This window comes from Suncus etruscus, chromosome 12, assembly GCF_024139225.1.
Source record: "Suncus etruscus isolate mSunEtr1 chromosome 12, mSunEtr1.pri.cur, whole genome shotgun sequence".
Classification (NCBI taxonomy): domain Eukaryota; kingdom Metazoa; phylum Chordata; class Mammalia; order Eulipotyphla; family Soricidae; genus Suncus; species Suncus etruscus.
In genome coordinates this window covers 7351120-7378109 of record NC_064859.1, presented here as the reverse complement: position 1 = coordinate 7378109, position 26990 = coordinate 7351120, and the positions used below count along the sequence as shown (strand labels likewise).

The window sequence follows — 26990 nt, the reverse complement described above, 5'->3', positions numbered from 1 at the left end:
GCGCCGCCGGCCGGTCGGTTCCTGAGGCTTCTGGGCTCCTTCGAGATCGGGCCTGCGGGGCCGGGGCGATCGTCCAGCCGGTCGGTGCTGCTGGTGCTGTGGCCCACCCGGGCTCCACCTCCGCCCCCCCCCTAGGGCCCCCTGACACCGCCAGGAGTGATACCTGGGTATACAAAGCCCAGGGTCAGCCCGGAGCACCGCCTCAGGGCGTGCCCCATCAGCTTTGTATGGGGCCAGTGGGCGTGGAGGGGGCACCGCCGCCTGGCACCCCACCCCCTGGCTCCCCCGCTCGCACCTGCCCTGACTGCGACAAGTTTGGGGTCACCCTGTGGTCCGGTCCCAGAGGGTGGTGACTGGGGCTCAGGGAGGGAGGAACCGACGGGCCTTTCCCCCAGGTTGCCCACCACCCCTAGACCGTGACCGGGGTGGGTGAGGGGTGAAGGAGACAAAATAGGGGCCCCGTGGGGATCTTCACCAGGGACGATGTCCCAGTGTTCTTTTGCATTCTGGAATATAAGTGATTTTGACACAAATGATGACATAGTTCTTCTTTAGAAATTCTGACAAGCAAGATTTTTGAACTGAGCCCCTTTTAAAAGGCAGTTAAGGAAACACTTGATCTCTAGCATTCCAGACGGTTCCATGAGTACCACTCGAGTATTTTCTTTCCTTTTATTTTGTTTTGTTTTGATTTTTGGGTCACACCTGGCAGCGCTCAGGGATTACTCCTAGCTCTATGCTCAGAAATCGCTCCTGGCAGGCTCGGGAGACCATGGGATGCCGGGATTCGGACCACCTTCTGCATGCAAGGCAAATGCCTTACCTCCATGCTATCTCTCCGGCCACACTTAAGTATGTTCTGAGAGCACAGCTAGAAGTAAGTCTTTGTTTTTTTTTTTTTTGGTTTTTATTTTTTATTTTTTTTGGTTTTTGGGTCACACCTGGAGGTGCTCAGGCGTTACTCCTGGCTGTCTGCTCAGAAATAGCTCCTGGCAGGCACGGGGGACCATGTGGGACACCGGGATTCAAACCAATCACCTTTGGTCCTGGATCGGCTGCTTGCAAGGCAAACGCCGCTGTGCTATCTCTCCGGGCCCTAGAAGTAAGTCTTGAGCATTGCCTGGTGTAATCCAAAAGCAAAACAGCAAGCAAAACAAATAATCTTGATAAATGGGTGGAATCAATGTTTTCATTCAAATTCAAATCCACAAATGTAGGTACTTGAGATATGACTTCATAAAATATTCATTTTTACATTAACATAAAAATAGGAAAATTAGATATCATGACTGAAAATAATTCTACCTTAAAACAAACTATTGGGATTAGAGAAAACAATAGGGAGGGGGGGGGAGAGATAGCACAGATGTAGGGCCTTCCCAGAATGAACGGTGGGTGATTTGATTTCCTTCTCAGCATCCCATAAAGTCCCCAAGCCTGCCAGTGGCTATCTGAGTGCAGAGCCAGGAGTAACCCCCTGAGCAGTGCTGGGTGTGGCAGGCAGGCAGGCAGGCAGGCAGGCAGGCAGGAAGGAAGGAAGGAAGGAAGGAAGAGAAGAGGGAGGATGGAAGGGAAAGAAAGAAAGAGAGAGAAAGAAAAGAAAGAAAGAAAGAAAGAAAGAAAGAAAGAAAGAAAGAAAGAAAGAAAGAAAGAAAGAAAGAAAGAAAGAAAGAAAGAAAACAATAGGTGAGGCACTTGCCTTGCCTACAGCTGACCAAAGTTGGAGAGCCACAGTAAGTCATGAATCCTGCCAGGCTTGCCCCCACCCCCGAATTTTTCTAAAAAATAAATAAATAAATAAAAATTAAAGCATGGGGCCGGAGAGATAGCATGGAGGTAAGACGTTTGCCTTTCATGCAGAAGGTCATCGGTTCGAATCCCGGCGTCCCATATGGTCCCCCGTGCCTGCCAGGAGCAATTTCTGAGCATGGAGCCAGGAGTAACCCCTGAGCACTGCCGGGTGTGACCCAAAAACCACAAAAAAAAAAAAAAAAAAAAAAAAGAAAAAAAAAAAAAGAAAAGAAAAGAAAAGAAAAATTAAAGCAAACTTGTCTTGGGCTTATCCTTTCCTTTATAAATCAAGATGCTTCCAAATGTCAAAAGGGCTGCATAACCAAAACTTATGTTCTTTAACCCAGTGAAAAAAGGGGGCGGCAAAAAAGATTTTCACTTATTACAATGCTCAGTCAGGACTCTTGCCAAGTACAGGTTGGAGAGACAGTTTAGAGGAAAGTGACTGACCCCTAGTATAAACCCAGCACAGCACATAAGTGATCCCTGAGATTCGCCTAGAGTGGCCTAAATCCTGCCCCCACCAGAAGAAATAGCAGGGGATGCAGTTAGGACTGAGAAGAGACCACTTTGACAATGAGAGTTGGAGATGACCACTCTGGACAAGAACTGGGTGCTGAAGGGAAGGAAAGCGATTTGCACGATCCCTCTCGGTATCGCGAACACAGAGTCTAAAGGGGGAGGGAGAGACTGAAAGAGAAGAAAAATGTCTGCCCGGAGGGAGGCAGGCAGAAGGGAAACTGGGAACTCGGTGACAGGAAATGTGCACCGGAGCGGGGTGTTGGACATTGGCTGGCTGGGTCTCGATCATCAACAACTGCAATCGTGAAAAACAAAAACCCAACTGTATATGAACAACTTAGTAATTTAAGTAAAGTAATTAAAGAAAAGGTCGCATTTATAGGAGGCTCAACAGCCACAGAGGATGGGCCCCTCTTCAATGCCAATGAAGGGGACCTGCAGACATGTCTGGCCTCCCCCGGAAAGTCGAGGTTCCAACTCAAATGATCCCCCCAAGCCTGAGCCTTTGAAACCATCTGGGGTCCCCGTTCAGGCACCGCTCTCAGGGGTCATAATAGACTCCCGTGACTTTCTCTCCAGGAGGGGTCAGAGGAGTCATTCCCCTTCCCGCAAAAGAGCCCACACTTACCTGGCCCCCTCCGTTGAGCTTGTTGGTGAGTTTGACTTTGCTGAAGGAGACGGGCGCCTTCATCCAGTGCGCCCCGAAGTTGGGGGAGTCAGGGTGTATGTAGACGCAGCTGGGCGCCTGCGGCTCGGGCTTGCCCCCTGGCACCCACTCCCCGTTCACGTACTTCCAGCGGTGGCTGTCGGCGGCCACGAAGTCCAGCAGGAAGGAGTACATGGCGTTGGGGTCCAGCCCCGACACGGTCACCTTCAGCACCGGGAACATCCTCCTGAAGGGGAGAGACCCTTGGAGCGCGTCGGCTCTCGCCCCCTAGGAACATCCCCACGCCTGGGGTCCTTCCGAGCCCACCCCGCCCCGCCCCGCCGGGCTCCCAGCAGGACTCGGGCCAGGGCGCCCAGCTCTGCGCTTTGTGCTGGGGCAAGGCCGAGAGCGCGTGGGGCGCAGGGGCCAAGGGGCGCAGAGGTTCAGGGCAAAGGGGCGCAGAGGCTCAGGGGCGAAGGGACGCAGGGTCGCAGGGGCTAAGGGGCAAAAAGGCGCAGGGGCTCGGGGGCAAAGGGGCGCAGGGGCCAAGGGGCGCAGAAGTTCAGGCAAAGAGGCGCAGAGGCTCAGGGGCAGAGGGACGCAGGGGCCCAGGGGCAAAGGGGCGAAAAGGCGCAGGGCTCGGGGGCAAAGGGGCTCAGGGCGCAGGGGCCAAGGGTGCAGGTCAGGGGCTCAGGGCCAAAAGGCGCAGAGGTTCAGGGGCTCAGGGGCCGAGGGTGCAGGTCAGGGGCTCAGGGCCAAAAGGCGCAGAGGTTCGGGGGCGCTGGGGCGCAGGGGCGCAGGGGCGCGCGCCTTCCCACCTTCCGTTCTTGGTGACGACCATCTCGTTGGTGAGCTCCAGGGGCAAAGGGGCGCAGAGACTAAGGGGCTCAGGGGCCGAGGGTGCAGGTCAGGGGCTCAGGGCCAAAAGGCGCAGAGGTTCGGGGGCGCAGGGGCGCGCGCCTTCCCACCTGCCGTTCTTGGTGACGATCATCTCGTTGGTGAGCTCCTTGAAGCGCAGCCACAGCTCGCCGTCCTCCAGGCCCACGCGCAGCTCGCGCTCCGTGGGGTCCCCCTTCTCGCTGCCGACGCGCAGCTCGCTCTCCACGGCGCTCAGCAGGTGGTCCACGCGGTACTGCAGGGTCTTGCCCGCGCCCTCGGCTCCCGGGGAGCTCATCCTCCCGCCGCCGTCGGAGCGCCCCGGCCGCGCGCCCCTTCGCCCCGAGAAGGGGGCCCCGCAGGAGAGCGAGCCGGGGCCGGTGGGCCGGGAGGGCGCTTCCCACTCGGACGCCGCCGCCGTCGGTCTGCGAGCCGCGCGGTCCCCGGCCCTAAATAGGGCTGCGGGGCGCGGGATTGGCCCGCGCGCCCTTTGAAGCGCCGGCGGGCTGCGCAGGGCGGCGCGCGGGCATATCAGACCCGACGGCCGGGGGACGGGGTGGAGCCCCCGGGCTCCGGGCGTCCGTTTCATGCAAATCTGGCCCGGCCGCCGCCGCACCTCCGCCCTCCCCCAGATGTTGGCACCTCCATCAAAGCGGCGGGGCGGGCCCGGGCCCGGGGAGGGTCCTTGCGGGCGGGCCGGGGACCGAGCGCTGCCCCGAGGGAGGGCCACGCGCGCGGCGCCCCTGCCACGCTGTCGGACTGAGCCCGAGCGCCCCTCGCCGGTCTGCCCGGGCGTTCCTCGCCGGCGCCCCGGGCCTCTGGGCGGCGCGGGCGGCGCGGGCCACGCGAGGCGGGACCGGCCGAGGGCCGCTGGCTGCACCCTGCGCGGGCCCGACGTCGGGGCGCGGGGCGTGTGGGAAGCTCGGCCGGAGGTTTATGGCCTTGGGGGGGAATCTCCGCCGCGGCGGGGTGACAATGGGCAGGAAATGGTTCAATCGCTTTTCCCTATATTGAGGGAAAGAAACTTGTTTGAAGCTAATCTGTGCCTGGGGTTTCCCCCAAAGGTGTTAGAAATAGATATCAATAGATATCAATGCTGTTTATATCGATGGGAGAGCTTTAGGAGTTGGTTGATTGGGGGGGGGGAGGATCTTACCCGAAGATGCTCTTTATTCCTGGTTCTGTACTCAGCACTTAACTCCTGAGTAGGGCAAGTAAGTGGGACCACCTGGGATTCCAGGGATCGAATGTAGACTTCGTGCAAGGCAAGTGTACTCTCTCCAGCCCAAGGGAGTTATATTTTACTTTTTACAATAAAGAGTATATAAATAGACGAAGTCAAATTACTGATAGAAATAAGTGATTGCTGAATTTTTTTTTTACCAATTTATGAAAAACAAAAGGTTATCAGGTCGTAGTTTATTTCCTTATACTTTTTATTACCTTAAAATGATCTTATACCTTTTTGGATAGTGCTACAAATGTCAAGTGAAATATCTACTAAATTCTTTAGACCTCTGTTGATTAATATTCAGCCAAAACAGTTGTCATGTTTTTTAGGAACATGCCACGTTCAAATTTGAATATATTCTTCACAGTCTCAATGGAGGCTTCATCTAGTGGAGGCTTCCTCTGGCTTCCAGCCTGAAGAAATTTGTTAATGGTTGGAATGCAGCTAATTCTTGCCTTGAAATCCTGAAATGGCAAAGGTATGAATATTAAGAGACTATATGGGCCCGGAGAGATAGCACAGTGGCGTTTGCCTTGCAAGCAGCCGACCCAGGACCAAAGGTGGTTGGTTCGAATCCCGGTGTCCCATATGGCCCCCGTGCCTGCCAGGAGCTATTTCTGAGCAGACAGCCAGGAGTAACCCCTGAGCACCGCCGGGTGTGGCCCAAAAACCAAAAAAAAAAAAAAAAAAAAAAGAGACTATATATATATGTTGCATTAAATAATTAACGATGGGGCTGGATGGCGGTAGATTTCTCTCTGTGCCATTTCAGTCCACGTGGCTCTGCAACCTCCATGCAGCCGGCGAGTCCCAGGCCCAGGTGAAATCACTCACTCACAGTCGTCAGGAAGCAACAACTTTATTCAAGCCCTAGCCACCACGTGTGTGTGGCCTATTCATAACCTTTCAAGCACAGCAATATTTTGCTAGCCCTGCATCTTATTTCCTGTTAGCCATCTTCCCTTTGGGCTCCATGCTGGTCAAAGACCAGAACACAGAAACCCAGAAGCCAGAGCGCACAGCAGCGCAGAAAAGGCAAGGAGCCAAAAAGGCAAAAGCCAAAAGAGCCGACTTCCCTTGGTCCAAGCCTTATCTAACATTTCCCAGACCCCTCCCAGGAATGGGAGGGTCTTGCAGGTAAGGTTACACCTACTATCCGGTTCCCAAGACCCCTCCCAGAAATGGGTGGGTCTCAGGGTCTTAAATAGGTACACCCACATATATATATATATATTAAAATATAAACAATTTTCTTTTATGTATGAGGATAATTTATATTCTAGAGGCTGGAGTGATAGCACAGTAGGGAGGGCATTTGCTTTGCACAGGGTTGACCCAGGCTCGATCCCTGGCATACCATACGGTCACCTGAGCCTGCCAGGAGTGATTCCTGAGCACAGAGCCAGGAGAAACCCCTGAGCACAGCTGGGTGTGACCCAAAATAAAATAAAAATTACTTTCTAGAGGGAAATTATAGTATAGCAGGTAGAGGACTTGCCTTGCATATTGCCAACTTTTCAATTTCTGGGACTCCATAAAGTCCACTGAGTCTGCCAAGAATAAGCCAGGAATAAACCCTGAACACTGCCAGGTGTGGCCCCAAAGCAACAGCGACAAAAATTATTTGGACTGGAGCAAAAGTACAATGGGTAGGACACTGCCTTTATGCAACCGGAGCAGGTTGGATCCCTGGCATCTTATAAGACCCCCCTAAGCACTTCCATGAGTAACTTGAGTGCGGACTCAGGAGTAACTCTTGAGCATTGCTGGGTGTGCCCCTCCAAATTTATAGTCTAAACTGGGAATGTGTCTCATTGGTAAAGCATGTACTTATGAGACCTTATGGAGTTCAATCCCAAACAGCTCCCAACCAAATAGTCAAATTTATATTCCTCATTGTTAGTAGGTAAATAGACTCATACACTGGATGGCAATTTTCCTTGTAAAAAGTAAGTCTCTTGGGCCGGAGAGATAGAACAGTGGCATTTGCCTTGCAAGCAGCCGATCCAGGACCAAAGGTGGTTGGTTCGAATCCCAGTGTCCCATATGGTCCCCCGTGCCTGCCAGGAGCTATTTCTGAGCAGACAGCCAGGAGTAACCCTTGAGCACCGCCGGGTGTAACCCAAACACCAAAAAATAAAATAAATAAATAAATAAATAATAAAACTTGCCTTGATTGCAAGTTTAAAAAAAAAAAGTAAGTCTCTCAAGAACCAGAGAAATGTTCATAGTATAACTGGAGAGATAGTACTTGGATTAAGGCATTTCTTTTCTTTTCATTTTTCTTTCTTTCTTTTTTCTCTTTTCTTTTTTTCTGTCTTTTTTCTTTTTCTTCTTTCCTTCTTTCTTTCTTTTTCTTTTTTTTTGCCATATCCGTTTGATGTTCAGGGGTTACTCCTGGCTAAGCACTCAGAAATTGCCCCTGTCTTGGGGGGACCATATGGGACACCAGGGGATCAAACCGCGGTCCTTCCTTGGCTAGTGCTTGCAAGGCAGACACCTTACCTCTAACGCCACCTCGCCAGCCCCTTTTTCTTCTTTCTTTCTTTCTTTCTTTCTTTCTTTCTTTCTTTCTTTCTTTCTTTCTTTCTTTCTTTCTTTCTTTCTTTCTTTCTTTCTTTCTTTCTTTCTTTCTTTCTTTCTTTCTTTCTTTCTTTCTTTCTTTCTTTCTTTCTTTCTTTCTTTCTTTCTTTCTTTCTTTCTTTCTTTCTCTCTCTTTCCCTCCCTCCCTCCCTTCTTTCCTTCCTTTCGTGATTTTTGGGCTACACCCGGGAGCACTTAGGGGTTACTTCTGTGCTCAGAAGTTGCTCCTGGCAGGCTCGGGGGACCAACCATATGAGATGCTGGGGATTGACCCCAATTCGTTGAGATCACTGCAAGGCAAAAGCCCTACCTATGTGCTATCACAAGATATAAGGCCTTCTTATGGCCAATCCTGGGTTGGTCCCTGGCACCACATAATCCCCTGAGCATTCTTAGGTACAGCCTTACATTGGTTAGCTGAGAATCACAATGAAGGGTGGAGCAGCCCAGGCCTTCTGTGCTCTGCTGGGAGGCACCCCCCTAATTTACATAGGATGGAACGAAGTGATGCTTTTCTTATGCTAAGGAAACAATACTCTTTTCTTGTGTGTGTGTGCCACAATCAGCTGTGCTCAGGGATTACTCCTGGCTCTGCACTCAGAAATCGCCCCTACCAGGTCTCTCCCAGGTCAGCTGCATGCAAGGCAAATAAATACCTTACCACTGTGCTATTTCTTCATCCCCCCTTTTATTGTTTTGTTTTGTTTTTTTTTTGATCACACTGGGCGGTGCTCATGGATTATTCCTGGCTCTGTGTTCAGAAATCGCTCTGGGCAGTCTCAGGGGACCAATATGGGATGCTGGGATTCGTCCTGATCGGCTGCATGAAAAGCAAACACCCTACTGCTGTGCCCCCCTTCATAGAATATTGCAAAAAGTCCTTATAACAGGGAAGAGAAATGTGATTTTAAAATGGGCAAAAGGGGGCCCGAGCAATAGCACAGATGTAAGGCATTTGCTTTACAAAGGAGCAATTTCTGAGCATAGAACCAGGAGTACACACTGAGCAATGCTGGGTGTGGCCCAAAAACCAATTAAATAAATAAATAAATAATAAAATAAAGTGGGCCAAAGATGAAGCTGGGAGATACTTCTAGGGTAAAGGCACTTGCTTTATATGCAGCCAATCCTGGCTTGATTCCCAGCACCACATTTATTACTCTAAACACAACTAGGAGTCACTCATGAGCATAATAGCCAAGAATAGCCCTGAAGAATCAATGGGTGTGACCCTCAAACAAAGCAAAAACCAAAAATATGGTCACTCAGTCTGGATAGTTTTCAAAGAAGACATACAGATGGCCTGCAAAAACATGAAAAGGTGTTCAACTTCCCCGATAAGAGGGAAATGCAAATAAAAATCATAGTGAGGGGGCCGGAGAGATAGCACAGCGGTAGAACTTTTGCCTTGCTTGCAGAAGAATGGTGGTTCGAATCCCATATGGTCCCTTGAGCCTGCCAGGAGCAATTTCTGAGCAGAGAGCCAGGCATAACCCCTGAATGCTGCTGGATGTAGCATATCTAAACACCCCCATCACTATTGATGAAATTAAAACGGTAATCAAATGTCTGCCCAAAAACAAAAGCCCAGGCCCAGATGGATTCACTAATGAATTCTTTCAAACTTTCCAAGAGGAACTACTGCCAATCCTGGCAAGACTCATGAAATCGAAAAAACAGGAACACTTCCAAATAGCTTTTGTGAAGCCAACATCACCTTGATACCTAAACCAGACAGAGACGCTACCAAAAAAGAAAATTACAGACCAATATCGCTGATGAATACAGATGCAAAGATCCTCAACAAAATCCTGGCAAATAGGATTCAATGCCTTATTAAGAAGATCATCCACTACGATCAAGTAGGTTTCATCCCAGGAATGCAAGGATGGTTTAACATCTGTAAATCTATCAACATAATACACAACATCAACAACAAGAAAAATAAAAATCACATGATCATATCAATAGACGCAGAGAAAGCTTTTGACAAGGTCCAACACCCATTCTTGATCAAAACTCTCAGCAAGATGGCAATGGAAGGAACCTTTCTCAATATAGTTAAGGCCATCTACCACAAGCCAGAGGCAAATATTGTCCTCAATAGAGAAAAACTAAAAGCCTTTCCTCTAAATTCTGGAACAAGACAAGGCTGTCCTCTCTCACCACTCCTATTCAACATAGCACTGGAAGTACTCACTATAGTGATTAGGCAAGAAAAAGATATCAAGGGAATCCAGATAGGAAAGGAAGAAGTCAAGCTCTCACTGTTTGTGGATGACATGATACTCTACCTAGAAAACCCTAAAGACTCTACGAAAAAGCTTGTAAAAAACAATAGACTCATATAGCAAGGTGGCAGGCTACAAAATTAACACACAAAAATCTATGGCCTTTCTATACACCAATAGTAATAAGGAAGAAATGGACATTAAGAAAACAACCCCATTCACAATAGTGCCACACAAACTCAAATATCTTGGAATCAACTTGACTAAAAATGTGAAGGACCTATACAAAGAAAACTATAAAACTCTGCTCCAAGTAATAAGAGAGGACACGCGGAAATGGAAACGCATACCCTGCTCATGGATTGGCAGGATTAACATCATTAAAATGGCAATACTCCCCAAAACTTTGTACAGATTTAATGTGATCCCCCTAAAGATACCCATGACATTCTTCAAAGAAGTGGATTAGGCACTTTTGAAATTTATTTGGAACAATAAACACCCTCGAATAGCTAAAGCAATCATTGGGAAAAAGAATATGGGAGGAATTACTTTCCCCAACTTTAAACTGTACTACAAAGCAATAGTTATCAAAACAGCATGGTATTGGAATAAGGACAGGCCCTCGGATCAGTGGAATAAGCTTGAATACTCAGAGAATGTTCCCCAAACATACAATCACCTAATTTTTGATAAAGGAGCAGGAAATCCTAAATGGAGCAAAGAAAGCCTCTTCAACAAGTGGTGTTGGCACAACTGGGTAGCCACTTGCAAAAAATTTAACTTAGACCCCCAGCTAACATCATGTACGAAGGTTAAATCCAAATGGATTAAAGACCTCGATATCAGACCCAAAACCATAAGATATATAGAACAACACATAGGTAAAACACTCCAGGACATTGAGACTAAAGGCATCTTCAAGGAGGAAACTGCACTCTCCAGGCAAGTGAAAGCAGAAATTAACGGATGGGAATATATTAAACTGAGAAGCTTCTGCACCTCAAAAGAAATAGTGCCCAGGATACAAGAGCCCCCCACTGAGTGGGAGAAACTATTCACCCAATACCCATCAGATAAGGGGCTAATCTCTAAAATATACAAGCCACTGACAGAACTTTACAAGAAAAAAACATCTAATCCCATCAAAAAATGGGGAGAAGAAATGGACAGACACTTTGACAAAGAAGAAATACATATAGCCAAAAGACACATGAAAAAATGCTCCACATCACTAATCATCAGGGAGATGCAAATCAAAACAACTATGAGGTACCATCTCACACCCCAGAGATTGGCACACATCACAAAGTATGAGAACAAGCAGTGTTGGCGGGGATGTGGAGAGAAAGGAACTCTTATCCACTGCTGGTGGGAATGCCATCTAGTTCAACCTTTATGGAAAGCAATATGGAGATTCCTCCAAAAACTGGAAATCGAGCTCCCATACGACCCAGCTATACCACTCCTAGGAATATACCTTAGGAACACAAAAATACAATACAAAAATCCCTTCCTTACACCTATATTAATTGCAGCACTATTTACCATAGCAAGACTCTGGAAACAGCCAAGATACCCTTCAACAGATGAATGGCTAAAGAAACTGTGGTACATATACACAATGGAATATTATGCAGCTGTCAAGAGAGATGAAGTCATGAAATTCTCCTCTACATGGATGTACATGGAGTCTATTATGCTGAGTGAAATAAGTCAGAGAGAGAGAGAGAGAAAAACGCAGAATAGTCTCGCTCATCTATGGGTTTTAAGAAAAGTGAAAGACATTTTTGCAATAATAATTTTCAGGCACAAAAGAGAAAAAAGCTGGAAGTTACAGCTCACCTCATGAAGCTCACCGCAAACAGGGATGAGTTTAGTTAGAGAAATAACTACGTTTTGAACTATCCTAATAATGAGAATGTATGAGGGAAATAGAAAGCCTGTCTAGAGTACAGGCAGGGGTTGGGTGGGGAGGAGGGAGATTTTGGACATTGGTGATGGGAATGTTGCACTGGTGATGGGTGGTGTTCTTTACATGAATGAAACCCAAATACAATCATGTATGTAATAAAGTTGGTTAAATTAAAAAAAAAGAAAGAAAGAAAAGAAAAAAAATTATAGTCAGATATCTCTCACTCATACCTGGAAGAATGACTATTCTGAAAAAGATCAGAGAATCCAGGTGCGGCAAGGCTGTGAAGACAGAGAACCATTGTGCTTTTTGGTTGAAATGGCAACTGGTGCAGTCATCAGTTGAAAACAGTAGAGAACTTCCCCCCAAATGAAAAATAGAACTATCATATGATTCAAAAATTTTTCTGGGCTCTTATTTGAAGGAAACAAAACACCTCCCCCAGGCTATTTAAGCCCCAATCTTCATGGCTGCATTATTACAATAAACAAGTCATGGAAGCAACCAATTTCCGTAGATAAAGAAAGTGTGTGTGGACTGGGGATCTGGCTTGATGAACAAATAATGGATGGCTATTATGGATGAGATGAGGGAAGAGGAGAATGTGCTTTAATATGTTATGTAAATATATCAATTATAATTATATAAATATATTAAAATAAGCATATTCATATTTAAATTAATATCTTTTTTGTTTGTTTGTTTTAGTTTTGGGGCCAAACCCAATGATGCTCAGGGATTACTCCTGGCTCTGCACTCAGAAATCGCTCCTGTCTTGGATGCCAGGGATCAAATCCAGGTCCATCCTGGGTCAGTATCGTGCAAAGCAAATGCCCTACACTGTGCTATTGCACCAGCCCCTTAAAAGGAAATCTTGACACTAGTAATAGGATGGGTAAATGTTGAAGTCGTTATGTCAAGTGAGATAAATCAGAGGAAGAAAAATAAATACCTTATGATTTCACATATATGTGGAATCTAAGAACAATGATAAAAAACAAAAATAAAGTCTAAGATACAGAGAACAGATAAATGATAGGCAGAGGCAGAGGCAGGAGAGGTTGAGGATTACAAAGTTTTAGGCCAGAGTGATGTAGAGCATTAGGTCCTTGCCCTGCTGCAGCCAACCCTGGTGTGATCCTTGTCACTGCTTATTGCCTCTGAGCACTGCCAGGTCAGATACCTAAACGCAAAGCCAGGTGTAAGTCTTGACCACCTCCAAGTATTTCCCAAAACAAAACAAAAGACAAAAATGACAAACTCAGCTATAAAATAAATCCCAGAGGTGGAATCAGATGGCAGTGTGAATTTGAAAGCTACTAATAGTAGATTAAAGGCTTGTATCACAGAAAAAATTGTAATCCATAGATTCAATTAGACTTACTTTTTGAAATACATGTAAATAATCAATATACTGCACATCTTAATATTTCTCAAAGATTATAAAGGAATTCACCAGATAAAAACATAAAACTTAGGCAATGGGATGAGAGTCAGTACTAATGTCTGCTCACGCTATGACCCAGGAAAGTTACTTCACCTGAATCTGTTTCTATGTAATTTGAAGGTGGAATAAAATAAATGGAATAATATGCCTTCAGTGCAAAATACAAGATTTCCTTTTAAATATAAATATATTTAATATATAAAAGAGGTGACTGGTTGTGGCAACAATTAATACCTGTGTTATCAAGATAAGTGTTTTCCTCTCACACTTTGTAAAGAAATAAAGTGACTTTATTTATTTCTTTTGTTTTTCTTTTTTTTGGGGGGTACATCCATTGATGCTGAGGGGTTACTCCTGGTTGGCTATGTGCTCAGAAATTGCTCCTGGCTTGGGGGCACCATATGGGACGCTGGGGGATCGAACCGAGGTCCATCCTAGGCTAGCGCTTGCAGATGCCTTAACTCTAGTGCCATCGCTCCAGCCCCAGAAATAAAGTGACTTTATTGAGTTTCTATTAAATTTCAGGAAAAGCCTGCACTTAACTCCTGCAAGAAATCTGCCTTGAATCCCCTCGCTGGCAGGGCTGACCTTCATAATATTTCCCATATCATATCATTTCCCATATTTTAAAATACCATGTTATAGCTAAGCTTTCTACCCCAAGTTGTGTTCCTTGGCATAAAGAAGTAGGTATGCTCTTTGTTGTTGTTGTTTTTGGGCCACACGCAGCAGCACTCAGAGGTTACTCCTGGCTCTTTGCTCAGAAATCTCTCCTGGTAGGCTCAAGGGACCATATGGGATGCCGGGGATCGATCTTGGGTCCATCTGTAAGGATCAAGATCTCCCCCTAAGTCCATGATAAGGAACCCTAGACAAAGCCCAAACCCTAGTAAAGTGGACTTTTCCATTCCTGATTGAAGGCAGAGAAAGAGTTAACTCAGAAATAAAACCTAAGTCAGTGTCCTCCAGAAATAAGAAAGTAGAGCTTGGAAAAAGGCTCCCTTAACAACCACACATCTAAATCGGAGTCTCCCCACAACAACCATGTTCTGTATCAGAGATTCCCCCTCCCCTAGTATCCCTAGACAACCAAGGTTGAGCCAGAAAAATCAGTGATTAATTAAGACAACTATACAATGAAATGATTGTTCTGTTAATATTCTTTTAATGCTTGTAATTTCTATATAAACTGCTTGATGACTGGACTTGGGGTCCTTGCCGAGACCCCCCAGTGGGATGATACTCGGACACTGGTTAACCAAATAAACTCCCTTTTGCACCTTGCATTATTGGAAGTGGTCTTTGACTCTAAGCGCTGGGTATCAACTCGAACCCTAACACATCTGCTGCATGCAAGGCATGCCTTACGACTGTAATATCACTCCAACCCCAGATATCTTCTTTTTTTTTTTTGGTTTTCGGTTTTCGGGTCACACCCGGCAGCACTCAGGGGTTCCTCCTGGCTCTATGCTCAGAAATCGCCCCTGGCAGGCACATATGGGATGCCGGGATTCAAACCAATGACCTTCTGCATGAAAGGCAAATGCCCTACCTCCATGCTATCTCTCCGCCCCCCCAGATATATTCCTTTTTTTTTTTTTTTTTTTTGGTTTTGGGCCACACCCGGTGATGCTCAGGGGTTACTCCTGGCTATGCGCTCAGAAGTTCCTCCTGGCTTGGGGGACCATATGGGACACTGGGGGATCGAACCGCCGTCCATCCAAGGCTAGCGCAGGCAAGGCAGGCACCTTACCTCTAGCGCCACTGCCCGGCCCCAACCCAGATATATTCTTTTTTTTTTTTTTTTTTTTTTTTTTGGGCCACACCCGGTAACGCTCAGGGGTTACTCCTGGCTATGTGCTCAGAAGTTGCTCCTGGCTTGGGGGACCATATGGGAAACCGGGGGATCGAACCGCGGTCCGTCCAAGGCTAGTGCAGGCAAGGCAGGCACCTTACCTTTAGCGCCACCGCCCGGCCCAGCCAGATATATTCTTAAGTGATCACAATTAACAGAATAAGTGAAGGACATCTGTTCCTTCTCTCTGCAGTTCTTGGGAACTATTACCTGTAACAGAGGGAAGTCCGAAAGAATGCCAGTTTTGCACTCTTCCAACATAAAGATGACTTCAAGGAGCTGTACATCCGCCCAGCTCAGCCGATCGCCCACAAGAAAATCTTGTCCGTGGTCTCGTAGTGCCTGTGAGATAGTTGAGAAGAAAAAGGAACCAGGGGCTTACATCAGGTAGTTCAAAGTTTGTCATGGACTGAAACAATGAAATAGTAGGGTAGCCCTTGCCTTGCATGAAGCTGACTGATTTGATCCCCATCAGGAGTGATCTCTGAGTACAGAGCTAGGAGCAAGTCCTGAGCGCTGCGATTGTGGCCAAAACAAACAAACGAACAAACAAACAAATATATAAATAGAGTGCATCACACCTGACAGTAAGTTCTACAGAAACTCAGAGAGATCCTAATTCAAGTTTTCTAATTGTTCTGTGCACTGTTAGGTATACTGACTTAAATAAATCTTACCTATCCGGTCATGGTTTGCTCAGAGAGAGATAGAAGAGGCTTAAATTCTCCTGAGTGATGATTTTCTCTCCGCTTACTCTTTTATTAATGCTGTGATATTATTCAGATATGCTGCTCTTTTCAGAGAAAGCCTCAGTCTCACAGGGACACAGGAATGGGAAATGGGAGGGCCACACCCATTGGTGCTCAGGGCATACTCATGGCTCTATGCTCAGGGATCACTCCTAGTGATTTCCATGGTTCAGGGAACATTATATGATATTGGGGTTCAAATCAGTGTTGCCAGGAAGTATGCAAGGCAAGTACCTTAATCCCTATATTTTCTTTCTATCCCCCCAAACCTTACTTTTATAAGAAAATTTTCTTCTTCAGGAGCCTGAGAGATAGCACAGCAGTAGGGCATTTGTCTTGCACACAGCCGACCCAGGACAGACCTGGGTTCACTTCCCGGCATCCCATATGGTCCCCTGAGCCTGTCAGGAGCAATTTCTGAGAGCAGAGCCAGAAGTTGCCCCTGATTACTACCAGGTGTGGCCCAAAAACCAAAAGAAAGAAAGAAAGAGAGAAAAGAAAAGAAAAGAAAAGAAAAGAAAAGAAAGACAATTTCGGGCCTGGAGAGATAGCACAGCGGTGTTTGCCTTGCAAGCAGCCAATCCAGGACCTAAGGTAGTTGGTTCGAATCCCCATACGGTGTCCCATATGGTTCCCATGCCTGCCAGGAGCTATTTCTGAGTAGACAGCCAGGAGTAACCCTTGAGCACCGCCGGGTGTGGCCCAAAAAACAAAAAAAAAAAAAAAAAAAAAAAAAAAAAAAAAAAAAAGAAAGACAATTTTTTATAATAGGATTCTGATTTATGGGACTTTGAGTCAAAACGATTACAAAATGGAAGACTGGAGTTGGAGGTCACTAAAGTAGAAACTATATAATTTGATCGGATTATGTGAAATAGGGAGCACAGACTTGGCTCAGGGTAAACACTTAGTGGAGATGAGACATAGTGATTATTGTTAGCGATTATGTTATTTTATATATATATATTAGTTTTTTTTTGGGCCACACCTGGCATTGCTCAGGGGTTACTCCTGGCTGTCTGCTCAGAAATAGCTCCTTGCAGGCATGGGGGACCATATGGGACACCGGGATTCGAACCAACCACCTTTGGTCCTGGATTGGCTGCTTGCAAGGCAAACACCGCTGTGCTATCTCTCCAGGCCCTTAATAAATTTTTATTGTGACCAAAGTGCATTAAAAATCTTTCACAGAATTATTTATGGTACATAGTGACAATGAATGAGGGGCATTCCCACCACCAGTGTTGTCCTCCCTCCACCCCTGTTCCCAGCATGTCTCCCATATCTCCCTCTTTTATCACCCAGAACACTAGTGTATCTGGTCTCCACTTTACAGCTTGTTGTAGATTGGGTATCTATTTTGTTGTCGTTGGTGATAAAAAGGATAAGAAAAAAGGAAGAAAAATTTGGTAGCAACTACCAAAAAAAGAAAGAAGAGGAAAAAAAATGCACCCGGCAAAGAAAAAAAAATCACCAAATAACAACCATAAGAGTGAAAAAGAAAGAAAAAAATGGAAGAAAAAAGAGAAGGAAAATAAAGTATAAAACTAACAAATCAAAACAAAACAAAAGAAAAAGAAGGGGTGCTGGAGTGGCAGGGTTTGGAGTTCCCCCAACTTTTTTTTTTTTTGGCATAGGCACAGTAAACATTGGGGAAGAAAGGGAATTCCCGTGGCCTAAGAGATTCAGGATTTCTCCATCCTTGAAGCATACCATCATGGGATCAACCCCTGGCTCCATCTATACTCATTACCCAGGATGCCGGGATTCTAACCACCATCCTTCTGTAGGCGAGGCAAATGCCCTTCTGCAGTGCTATCTCTCCGGCCCCTCAAGGAACAAGTTTTGAACACAAAATGTTTTGGAATTAAATGCTTTGGAGTTCAGTCGGTTTTCTCCCTATGATTAAGTGCTAAAGGAGGGCAATTGTTCGCAGGTTACCTTCTCATAGACGGGGAAGAATCTTTGTGAGGCCCTGTCAAGGATGTAGTCAAGATTCATTTCCTTCTCCTCGGGCAAAGAGAGTGGAAGAAACATAATCATGTCACTGAGGTCCCTCAAGCCTTCCACATACATGTCAATCCTGGAGAAAGGACAAAATTTCAAGAGTTCCACAAAAAGGAGCTGTCATTTCCTGAGTCAAAGAAACATTGCAGAGCAGATGAATTAATGCCTTATTTCCTCTACTTAGTTTCCAGTTGTTTCAGTTCTGTGATATGAAATCAGATGTTTATTTTTTGGGGTTGTTAAGGGGTGCCTCCCAAACAGTAACTACTTCAAGAGGCCCCCTCCTGGCTTTTTGCTTAGAAATCGCTCCTGACTTGGGGGACCATATGGGACACTGGGAATCGAACTACAGTTCATCCTAGGTTAGTTGGGTGCAAGGCAAAAGCCCTGCCACTTGCGCCACCGCTCCGGCCCCTCCAAAAATATATTTTAAGGGGTCTGAGAGATAGCATAGCAGTCGGGTGTTTGCCTTGCACACAGCTGATTCAGGACGGATGATGGTTCTAATCCCGGCTTCCCATAATGTCCCCTGAGCCTGCCAGGAGCGATTTCTGAGTTCAGAGCAAGGAGTAACCCCTGACACCGCCGGGTATGACCCAAAATCTCCACGAGAAACAAACAAAAAAATTTTTAAGTTAAGAACTCAAATGTAGGGGCCAGAGCGGTGGCGCAAGTGGTAGAGCATTTGCCTTGCACAAACTAGCCTAGGACGGACTACAGTTCGATCCTCCAGATTCCCAGGTGGTCCTCCAAGCCAGGAGTTATTTCTTTTTTTTTTTTAATAAATCTTTCTTTATTGTGTGATAAAGCTCTCCAAAAATTAGGCATGTGCACCAGCCCTGAACATGGGAGTGATTTCTAAATGCATAGCCAGGAGTAACCTCTGAGCATCACCGGGTATGGTCCATAAAGCAAAAACAAACACACAAAAAACAAACAAAAATAAAACCCCAAATACATATTAAAGGAAATAAAATAGTATAATAATGGGTTTAACATCAGGTACCATATATGGAATGATTCTTGAGTGTAGAAACAGGAGTAAGCCTTGAGTGTCACTGGATGCAGTTTCCAAATAAACAAAACACTGGGGACAGAACTTGGCTTAGTTGCACAAACAGTACATTATTAACATGAGGCCCAGAATTTGATCCCTGGTGTTTTCCACATGCAATGAGAGAAATTCTAGAAACTCTATGGGAATCCCATGGCCACAGCAATGTGTGATCTGACACACAACTAAATGTGTGTGAGTACCACAATGAAAGGGTCCAGCACCTAGTGAACACCACAACTTGAATAATGATGGAGCACTGTGACCAGGAATGCTGAGTGCTGCGAAGATAGCAAGCAGCAAAGGAAATGAAATTGAAAAAAAAAAAAAAAAGAATTTCTTTTAATCTGCAGTAATTATGCTACATGATTGATTGCTAACAAACCTAAAGACTAGAGTATCTTTGTTTTTGACTTTGTCTGGGTGAGTCATGGTTGTCATACCAAGCTTGTTCTTTGAGGTTCCTTCCATATAAGTCATATTTTGCAGCTACATATCTTAGGATAGCTCTGGTCTCAACCAAGTTCATCCCATCAATTTCTACCATGGGCACTTGTTCATACATCAGGGTTCCACCTTAAAACATCCAAAAGAAAGATTAGTTACTTATGACCATTGGTAACTGTAACTAAATTTTTTTTAGAGGTGTTTTAAAATGGGCCAGAGAGACAGCCCCAAGGGCAGAAGGCATGTCTTGCATTCAAGAGACCCTGAGTTCAATCTCCTAGCCCCTCTAGGTGAAGTTGCAACAAAAGGGTATAATAAGGTGATCAAATAATAGTAACATAGTTTTAGAGAGTAAAAGAAAAAATTGTGTGTGCACTTATTGTTAGAAAAAAAGGATATGGTGTAAAATAGTAATATAAGTGTCAGGGCCAGAGTGATAGCACAGCAGTAGGGCATTTGCCTAGCTTGCTGCTGACCTGGGATGGACCCAGGTCCATCTTTGGCATCCCATATGGTCCCCCAGTCTTCCAGGAGCTATTCTGAACACAGAGCCAGGAGTAACCCTTGAGCACTACTGAGTGTGGTCCAAAAACAAAATAAATAAATAAATAAATAATGCTATGAGAACAATACCCAAAGACAATAGAAATAAGGATAAGGAGGTCTAGCCTATGGTAGGAAGTTTGTCATAAAAAATGAAGCTAGTGCAGTTAGGGCAGAGAAAGGACTGCTATGACAGTGATTGTTGAAAATGATCCCTCTGGACAAGAACTGAGTGCTGAAAGGTGATAAAGGAATGTTCATGATCCCCTCTCAGTAACGGTATTGCAAACTACAGTGCTTAAAAGGATAAATGGGTAAAGAAAAGTGTCTGTCATAGAGGAAGACTGGGGTGAGGTGGGGGGGAGAGATGGGAGGGAAATTGGGGACATTGATGGTGGGAAATGGACACTGATGAAGGCATAGGTATTAGAACATTCTATGAAACTCAACCATCAACAGCTTTTTAATACTGCATCTCATGGTGATTCAATAAAAATTTTTTTTTTTTTGGTTTTTGGGTCACACCCGGCAGTGCTCAGGGGTCACTTCTGGCTCCAGGCTCAGAAATTGCTCCTGGCAGGCACAGGGGACCATATGGGGTGCCGGGATTTGAACCGATGACCTTCTGCATGAAAGGCAAATGCCTTACCTCCATGCTATCTCTCCGGCCCCTCAATAAAATTTTTTTTTTTTTTTTTGGTTTTTGGGCCACACCCAGCGGTGCTCAGGGGTTACTCCTGGCTGTCTGCTCAGAAATAGCTCCTGGCAGGCACGGGGGACCATATGGGACACCGGGATTCGAACCAACCACCTTTGGTCCTGGATCGGCTGCTTGCAAGGCAAACGCCGCTGTGCTATCTCTCCGGGCCCAATAAAATTTTTTTTAAGTGACTTGGGATATAATGAAAACACACACACACACACACACACACACACACACACACACACACACACACACACACACACACACACAGCTTGCTCTCCACCAAGGGTTTTCCCTTTCTATTCCCTTGCTGCCTCACTCTCTTGATCTTCGAGCTACACGAAAATATCTGGCTTTTATCTGGATCCCAGATGAGCTCCCCCCGACTGGATGGTGGTTTTCTTGGAGTAGTAACTTTCTGGGTAAAACCTCTCCAGTACTCCTCCACTTATAAGAGAATAGTATTCAACGTCAGCTGGAAGTCAAAGCTTGGTAGTTCCACGTACCATCCATGTAGTATTACTAAACACTGTCCTCCTTGAATTTTCATGCCCTTTCCCTGCCCTCCCCCTAGCTGAAATTCCAGTAATGTTCCCTGAAGATGACAGACCATATGATTTGTTTTGTTTGTTTTTGAACCAACCTGAAAGTGCTTACTCTTGGCTCTGTGCTGCAGGTCATTCCTGGCGGTGCTTGGGGGACCTTTTGCACTGCCAGGGATTGAAGCTGGGTTGGCCACATACAAGGTAAGATCTCTAGCTGCTGTACTATCTCTCCAGCTTACCAAACCATGCTTTTTATCTCCCCATGTCTCTGCACCCAAAAAAATAAACTTAGGTGCGGGAGAGATAGCACAGCGGTAGGGTGTTTGCCTTGCACGAGGACGACCCACGACCGACGGTGGTTTGAATCCTGGCATCCCCATGCCTGCAAGGAGCAATTTCTGAGCGCAGAGTCAGGAGTAACCCCTGAGCAGCACTGGGTGTGGCCCCAAAACAAAACAAAACAAAATCCAAAAAAAAAACAAAAACAAAAACAACAACAAAAAACCCCAAACCAAAAAACTTTAAGAGTAATATTTTTATGAAAAAGAATAAAATTCTTACATAGAGAGATAAATCAACACTGCCTCCCTAATTCTTACTTGTACTTGTACTTGTGGGTGTGTTTGCTTTCAGAGTAGCAAAGAGACCCATCTTATCCTTGGTGTGACGCAACATCATGAAAACAGACTTTAATCTTACCTTGAATTAATTTCTCAAATTCTTCACGAGTTTCAAAAAGTTCTTCTTCAAACTAAAAAATGCAAGATAGTAAGAATATATTGCTGATGACATTTCCTTACTATTCTCACTGTTGATTAATATCATGAGAAACTAGAAGTAAAGGGCCTGATCACCGTTGAACCAACAATTCTTTTTTTTTTTTTTTGCAAGTCAGTAGTTCATTTATTCTTAAATCTTTCTTTTTTTCTTTATTTAAACATCTTGATTACAAATATGATTGTGATTAGGTTTCTGTCATGTAAAGAACACCCCCCTTCACCAGTGCAACATTCCTACCACCAATGTCCCAAATCTCCCTCCATCCCACCCCAACGCCACCTGTACTCCAGACAGGCTTTCCAGTTCCCTCATTCATTCACATGATTATGGTAGTTCTCAGTGTAGTTATTTCTATAACTGCACTCACCACTCTTTGTGGTGAGCTTCATGAAATGAGCTGGAAGTTCCAGCCCTCCTCTCATTATCTCTAAGGATTGTTGCAAAAATGACTTTTATTTTTCTTAAAACCCATAGATGAGTGAGACTATTCTGCATCTCTCTCTCTCTCTCTCCCTCTGACTTATTTCACTCAGCATGATAGATTCCATGTACATCCATGTATAGGAAAATTTTATGACTTCATCTCTCCTGACGGCTGCATAATATTCCATTGAACCGACAATTCAAAGTCACTCATTCTGTCTTGAGTTTCTTCCAAACTAAGATAGCTTTTCTAGAAAACTAAAGCAAAAGATTTATTGATCTAGTTGACTGAACAATATTCATTATTATTGTGTAGAATAATGGTCTTCAGCTTTGTTTTATACCTGTGAACCAGTACCTGCTCATAAACACTTGGTTGAAAACCACTGATGACTATGAGACCTCCATGGATACTGTTCAGTCTTCGGGTTGCAGGCTTTCCTTCCAAATCGTCTCACACTACTTACTTTTTATATATTTCTTATTTATTTATTTATTTATTTATTTATTTATTTATTTATTTATTTATGTTCTGAGTCACACCTGGTGGTGGTCAGGACTCACTACTGCCTTTGTGTGCAAGGTTCATTCTTGGAAAGTTTCTGGGGAGCAAATGGGATGCCTGGATCAAACCAAGGTTGGCTATATCAAAACAAGCATCCTACCACCATATTATCACTTCAGCCCATATTCTTCTAATTTCAGTTTCCTAATGTGTGAAAGTGAAGCTAAGCTAAGAGTTTGTAATTTTGCTAAGATAGATATATCAGATCAAGATAAACTACCCCCCCAAAAAAAATTAACTCCCAAGCTTTGCTCAATAGCTGATCTGTTTTGTAACTGTTGGGTAGCATTTATTGTCCCTTAAATTTTTTTGTTTTGTGAAACCAAGGATCAAACTTAGGACCTCACACATGTGCAAGTACTCTACTGCTGGGAAACAGCCCCAGCCCTTGTCCTTATTCCAGTATAGTATATATATATGTTGTGTATGTATGTATATATATAATATATATTATATATATTCTCCTTTTAAATCCAATAGGCTTAAACACAGAGAAATTAAGTTGTGGCAAATCTTAGAAATTACTTGGCAAAATTTGACAATAGAACTCTATACATTCCAAAGAATCTTGGTTGCATTTTTTAAGGAAATGTGCATCAAGATTTAATTTATTTATTACTGCTTTCTAGTTTGTTTTGTTGTTGTTTTGTCATCTAAGTTTTATTTGTATTGATAGATTATTTGGCTTCTGGATTCTTTTCCTTGAAAATATATCAAGGGATACTACTGGAGAGATAACACAAGGATTAAGTAGAGACAGTATGTAGACAGTAAGTAGAGACGAGCATTTGCCTTTTATGATCCCATCCCAGTTTGGTCCCCACATAGTCCTCATGCAACCTCTGAACAGATCTGAGCACTTCTAGGTGTTGGCAATGAAATGAAATAAAATAAAAAAAAAAAGAATCCCTAGGGCCCGGAGAGATAGCACAGCGGCGTTTGCCTTGCAAGCAGCCGGTCCAGGACCAAAGGTGGTTGGTTCGAATCCCGGTGTCCCATATGGTCCCCCGTGCCTGCCAGGAGCTATTTCTGAGCAGACAGCCAGGAGTAGCCCCTGAGCAACGCCAGGTGTGCCCCTCCCCCCCAAAAAAAAAGTTGTCTGAAGTTTGTTGAATAGTAATACCACCTTACTTAAAAATTCTTCCTTAGTTTAGGTAGGAAATGGTCTCTCTTTTCTCTCTCAAAACAAAACAAACAAAAGGCAATAACTAACATAAGGGTATCTGGTCACTCCTCTCTCCCTCTCTCTCCCTCTCTCTCCCTCTCTCTCCCCCTCTCTCTCCCTCTCCCTCCCTTTCCCTCTCCCTCCCTCTCTCTCCTCTCTCCCCCTCCCTCTACCACTGTCAAAACAAAAACAAAAGAATAAGCAATAGCTAACATAAGGGTATTTGGCCACTTCTTTTCCCAGTTGTTCCTAAAAACTTAGGAAATCTCTGAGCTAAGGAGGGGAAGAAGCAGGACTGAAATTCCTTTCCTTCTAATTGACTCCATTTTAGATAGTATCATTATAATAAGAAATATAGTTAGTATTTAAATAATTCTTACAGGAAGAAGCTATATTACAGAGTTGATACGAAATAGAATATTCTGGGATATGAGAGATATGCCAAGTAGAACAAAGCTCAGAGTATTTCCTCATAGTATTCTTCCTCTGTTTAAAGACTACTTGTGACTTTCAGGAAGTATATTAATTTTTAAAATAAGCCTGTTTATCATTTCCATTTCTTCCAATTTCTTCTTCTTCTCTTCTTCTTCTTCTTCTTCTTCTTCTTCTTCTTCTTCTTCTTCTTCTTCTTCTTCTTCTTCTTCTTCTTCTTCTTCTTCTTCTTCTTCTTCTTCTTCTTCTTCTTCTTCTTCTTCTTCTTCTTCTTCTTCTTCTTTCTTCCTCTTCTTCTTCGTCACACCAGGCAGCACTCAGGGATTACTCCTGGCTCTATGCTCAGAAATCGCTCCTGGCAGGCTCGGGAGACCATAGGAGATGCTGGGATTTGAACCACTGTCCTTCTGCATGCAAGGCAAATGCCTTACCTCCATGCTCTCTCTCCAGCCCCTCCCAATTTCTTCTTACTGAAGTCCTGGGAAGCTGTCTATGCCAGCTCTCATATGACTTCAGGAGCTAGAAAGTTGCCCTGGGCTGGAGTGATAGTACAGTGCTAAGGCGTTTGCCTTGCAATCTGCAGACCCAGGATGAACCCAGGTTTTATCCTTGGCACCCCATATGGTTCCCTGAGCCTGCTAGGAGCAATTTCTGCAGGAATAACCCCCTGAGAACTGCCGGGTGTGGCCCAAAAACCAAAAAAGAAAAAAGAAAAAGAAGGGGCCAGAGAGATTGTACAGCAGTAGGGTGTTTGCTTTGTGTGCAGCCGACCTGGGAGGGTCCCAGTTCGATTCCTGGCATCCCATATGATACCCCACATTGCTGGGAGCGATTTCTGAGTGCAGAGCCAGGAGTGACCCCTGAGCGCCACTGCGTGTGGCCCCAAAATTAATCAATCAATAAATAAAGTTTAAAACATAAAGAAAAAGGAAGTTGGGGAATGGAGTGATGGAGAAGCAGTAGGGCATTTGCCTTGCACCTGGCTGACCTGGAATGGACTGAGGTTCCATCCCCTGGCATCTCATATGATCCCCCAAGCCAGGAGCTATTTCTTTTCTTTTCTTTCTTTTTCTTTTGGTTTTTGGATCACACCCGGCAGCGCTCAGGGGCCACTTCTGGCTCCACACTCAGAAATCACTCCTAGCAGGTTTGGGAGACCATATGGGATGGCGGGATCGAACCAATGACCTTCTGCATGAAAGGCAAACGCCTAACCTCCATGCGCAGAACCAGGAGTAATCCCTGTGCATCATTGGGTGTGGGCCAAAAAAAAAAGTAAAAATAGAAAGTTGAGGGACTGGAGCGGTGGCGAAGGGCGGTAAGGCCTTGCCGACACTAGCCTAGGATGGACTGCGGTTCAATCCCTCGGTATCTCATATGGTCCTCCAAGCCAGGAGCGATTTCTGAGCACATAGCAAGGAGTAGCCCCTGAGCATCACAGGCCCCCCAGAAAAAAAGAAAAAAGAAAAAGAAAGTGGAGCCCAACCTCAAGTTCAACAAAGGTATTCAGTGGGGCCTCCCTGGAAGGAGGTTGGCGTCAACCGGCCACCTGCCACAGTGTTGGGATGCTTGTTTAGATGAACCAACCTCTCTCACAGCCCTTTGTTTAAGTTGCTTTTTGTCTGAGAATTAAGCAAAGAACTCTGTATGCCTTCGCAGTGTTCGAAAGCTCAGAGACTCCAAGGCAAGAATCAACTCCTGGCTTACCTCCGCTCCAGCAGCAGCCAGGAGCCACCGGATAGTTTCCATTCGGCCTCTCCCCTTGAAGTAGTGAAGCTTGGGCCGTCCTGCCATGCTGACAAACCACGAGATGAAGACTCTTCAGAGAGGGCAGAGATTTGGGGGAAATGAGTTGCAAGATCCAGACAGACAGACAGACAGACAGACAGACAGACAGACAGACAGACAGACAGACTGAAGGATCTGGATCTCAGACTGAACAGCTTCTTGTGTCGCAGGTGGCATCCTAACCATTCTTTTCCTTTTTATTTATAGTGACTCTCCTCCTCTTTCTGCCAGGAACTGCTGAGGCTAGCAAATCTCAGAGAGATCAAAGGAGATGAAGTTTTTCCCCTTTGCAAAGTCGTCTGGATATTTTAATGTGTGAATTTCCTGAGGCACGGAGACAGCACCCAAGAAGTCATTTTCAATGACTCATTAGGACTTCTAGCAAAAGGCAGTTAAGCAAAGTGGGTCACTTCAGGCTTTTTTCCCACGAAAAGAAAAACATCTTTTTAGGAGCTTGCTGTGTGTGCAGAGGCAGGAGGTGTATATAGGTGGAGGGAAGTGGAAGGATGACTCTGGACTTTCTTTTTCTTTCTTTCTTTCTTTCTTTCTTTCTTTCTTTCTTTCTTTCTTTCTTTCTTTCTTTCTTTCTTTCTTTCTTTCTTTCTTTCTTTCTTTCTTTCTTTCTTTCTTTCTTTCTTTCTTTCTTTCTTTCTTTCTTTCTTTCTTTCTTTCTTTCTTTCTTTCTTTCTTTC

At 45.0% G+C, this 26990-nt stretch overlaps 1 protein-coding gene across 1 annotated transcript; it reads right to left on the bottom strand.

Moving 5' to 3' along the window:
* Positions 1 to 217: 217 nt before the first annotated feature.
* Positions 218 to 26304, bottom strand: LOC126024583 (eomesodermin homolog). The gene is made up of 9 exons (XM_049785018.1): positions 26218 to 26304; positions 21845 to 21896; positions 19351 to 19483; positions 17788 to 17929; positions 15308 to 15439; positions 5404 to 5530; positions 3928 to 4756; positions 2942 to 3206; positions 218 to 304 (listed from the first exon to the last, which is right to left on the bottom strand). Exons 1-9 carry the CDS (start codon positions 26302 to 26304, stop codon positions 218 to 220), a joined length of 1854 nt encoding a protein of 617 aa, XP_049640975.1.
* Positions 26305 to 26990: the final 686 nt, after the last annotated feature.